We start from the raw sequence: 3,180 nt of genomic DNA on the forward strand, positions 1-3,180 counted from the left end.
CCCCCGTCAAGCCCCCTTCGCTCACCCTCTCTTCCGTGTCCAGCTCGCATGCTGGCCTGTGCAATCCTAATTACAGAATGGTTAAAACCATGCACTGTCCCAGCAGTTACGCTCATTAATGAAGCCTTTAAACATAAACTTCTTTGTAAGAAGTTACAAACTCAACTTAGAAAACCTATGTCCCCAGAAAATTCAAATGACAATGAGGTTTCCTTAAATAGAAAGCTCCAATTATTATACATTCCAAGTTGCAGAAGAAAGAACTTACCCACAAACTCCCAGTATTTTTTATAATCAGCAGGAAATTTTCGTAAGTGCAGCTGATAGAACTTGTCTTTGTTCGGAGAGCTCATCCACTCCTGCGCCACCTACACATGGCAAAAAAGCACATTAAGAAAGCAAAGACATTCTGGAAAGTCAAGGCTAAACAGCCCAATTTTCCCAAACAACAAGCAACAGGGAAATCTGGAACCTAAAATCCCAAGTGACAGAAACATGAAACATTAACGTGTGACTTCCGGTTTCTAGATCGACACATAAGAACTCGGAAGTCACCGCTTCACCCTAACGAGGAAAAGCAAGCTGAAAACTCAATAGCCCTTCACCATCATCACAAATGGTGGGGGCACCAACCTCAATGCCAGGAGAGGAGACCCTGACCTGGAGCCGACAGGCTGCTCGGGGCTCAGCGTGCACAACTCAGTGACAATGACCCGAGGGGCGCCCGGTCCTAAGGGGCCCCCCGCGCTTCCAGGCACTCACGGTGCGTACCAGAGAGAATCCCTCCTGCTCCCAGCATAGGGAGGGGGAAAGAAACCACTTCGAAATATAGTAGAACATTCTGACCTTGAAAAGGCTCGATCTTAGAGAAACTCTTTTATTACCAGAGCTGAACCACTCAGAAACGTTTGAGGGAAGAGGAACAACCAAACCGCGGCCCACCCCGGCCGCCCTGCCCAGCCCGAGGGAGCGGACGGAACCGGGCGGCATGCGCGCTTCACAGAACAGAGGCGAAAGCTCACTAAAAGCCTGAGAGGTTCTCCTAGGGTTACAGGAAGACCTCCCTCCTCCAGAACTTTCCACCGCACTACTCAAGCGCCCACTTACTGTTGGCGGCTCCCCTCACGCAGCACATCATGTCCACCCTACAACCAAAAGTACACGGCATACTCACTGGCCACAAACAGTCTGAAGAGACTGAGTGAGCGCCAGAGGCAGATACGGCAGAAGTGTTGGAACTACCAGACCAGGAATTTAAAAAAAAACAAAAAACCCTATAATTACTCTGCTAAGAGTTTACTGGGAAAAGGGGAGCATGCAACAATAGATCATGTAAATTCTAAGAATCAAAAAGAACCGAGAGATCAGAAACACTGATGGAACGAAGGATGGCTCAGTGGGAGACTGGACACGGCTGAGGAAGAAATCGCTGGGCTCCAGGATCCAGCAACAGAACCTACCAACGCTGAAGGCCGAGGGGAACAAGACGAGGGGCAAAGAACCCACGGGTTACAGGGACTCAATGCAGGCCTATACTTTCTATGCACAAACGGGGCGAGCGGGAGAGGACGGACCAGCAGCGAGACCGCAAGCGATCGTGGCTGGGTCTCCCCAAATTAACGTCTGACACCAAATCACAGATCCAGGAAGTCCGAGAAGAGCAAGCAGAATAAATCCCCAGAACTATACCCAGGCATATCATACTCGTATGTCAGGAATCTCGAATAGCGAAAAAAGGGAAAAAATCATGAAAGGAGTCAATGGGAAAAGACGCCTTACCTACAGAGGAGAAAAGGGAAGAATGACATCCAACTTCTCAGAAACCATGCAAACAAGAATATGGAGCAAAATATTTAAACTGGAGATAATCCCATCAATCTGAATGCTACAAAACTAGCGCAAAAAACAACAAGCAAACAAACTCTGGTCTCCTCCAGGTCCTCACTGGTTTCCCACCTTCCCGAGCTGCTTTCTGGGATCCTAGCCGCAGTAGCCACCATCGCCTACAACCACTACCCCGTCAAGTGCCGCTGTGTGTCTTCTGAGATTACACTACTGCGGCCGTGCACGTTCATGGTCAATCACACGCTCCCGGGTTGCTGTTCCTTTTATGAGCATCCACTGTCCTTGTGTTTTCGAACTCTCGTCCTATCACATTTTGTTTGATTGTAAAACTACAATTCTGGGGGTGCCCACTCAGTAGCTCAGTCAGTTAAGCCTCTGACTCTTGTTTTCGGCTCAGGTCATGATCCCAGGGTTATGGGATCAAGCCCTGTGTCCAGCTCCGTGCTGAGCCTGGAGCCTACTTAAGATTCTCTCTCTCTCTGTCTCTCTCTCCCCCCACCCCTTTACCTTATCTCCCCAGCTTGTGCTGCTAAATATGTATATAGCAATTCTGCTTTTCTTTGGTTCCTGTTTCTGTTATTATCTTTTTCCACTCTTAAATCATCAACTTTTCTGGCTCTTTTTACATATACCTCTGGCAGACAATAATTATTATTACTGGAACTTGCCCCTTTAACACATTCCAAAGGTCCTGCTCTGTTAAGGCATAGCTTTGCCTTCTTATACTCTTCTGGTACGTTAAGAACCCTCTTGACCCAAACCCTTAATTAAATCCTTCCCTATTTCTGAGAAATTTTCAGTTTTATTAACTCAGTTCATTTTTTCCCTCCTGAGATCCTTATTACAATGTATACTACTATTTATACCCAATCTTGTGCTTCTTCCTATTTCCTACTTCTACCCTTTCCTGATTCACGTTGTAGATATTTACTACTCATACCACTTACTGAGTTCTTTCTTTCAAACTCTCTCTCTTGTCCCCACTGTCTTTTGTTTGCGGTTATGGTTTCTCCCTCCGGCTTCACGTTTCTTTCCTGTTCTCTCCTATTCTCTCTGATGATACTTAATATGCTTGTGATTAAAATCTTCTGTCTGGTCTGCAAATTTCACTTTATCTTCTCTATATTTTTCAGCTACTTTTCTATGATAGAGACTGCACTCCAGGGAGACTCATTTCCTCTCCTGAATTTGTACCCCCCACGGATACGAGTCACACCATCTGGAAAGGTGCGCCCAGGGGACCTGGCACAGGATCCCAGCACCACTCCAGCTTTGGTGCCTCTGCTAACAGATGGGGTGATGGGGAAGGGCGGGGGGGGGGGGCAGGGACTCCGG

General features: G+C 47.3%; 1 protein-coding gene across 1 annotated transcript in view; it reads right to left on the reverse strand.

Moving 5' to 3' along the window:
- SETX (senataxin) overlaps positions 1 to 3,180 on the reverse strand; it is an 80,520-nt gene that overhangs the window by 40,209 nt on the left and 37,131 nt on the right. Inside the window, exon 10 of the mRNA XM_077768416.1 lies at positions 269 to 368. Within this exon, the coding sequence (XP_077624542.1) occupies positions 269 to 368 (100 nt within the window). The remainder of the gene's footprint in view (positions 1 to 268; positions 369 to 3,180) is intronic.

Source organism: Crocuta crocuta, unplaced genomic scaffold, assembly GCF_008692635.1.
Source record: "Crocuta crocuta isolate KB4526 unplaced genomic scaffold, BGI_CrCroc_1.0 scaffold35, whole genome shotgun sequence".
In the NCBI taxonomy this organism is placed as follows: domain Eukaryota; kingdom Metazoa; phylum Chordata; class Mammalia; order Carnivora; family Hyaenidae; genus Crocuta; species Crocuta crocuta.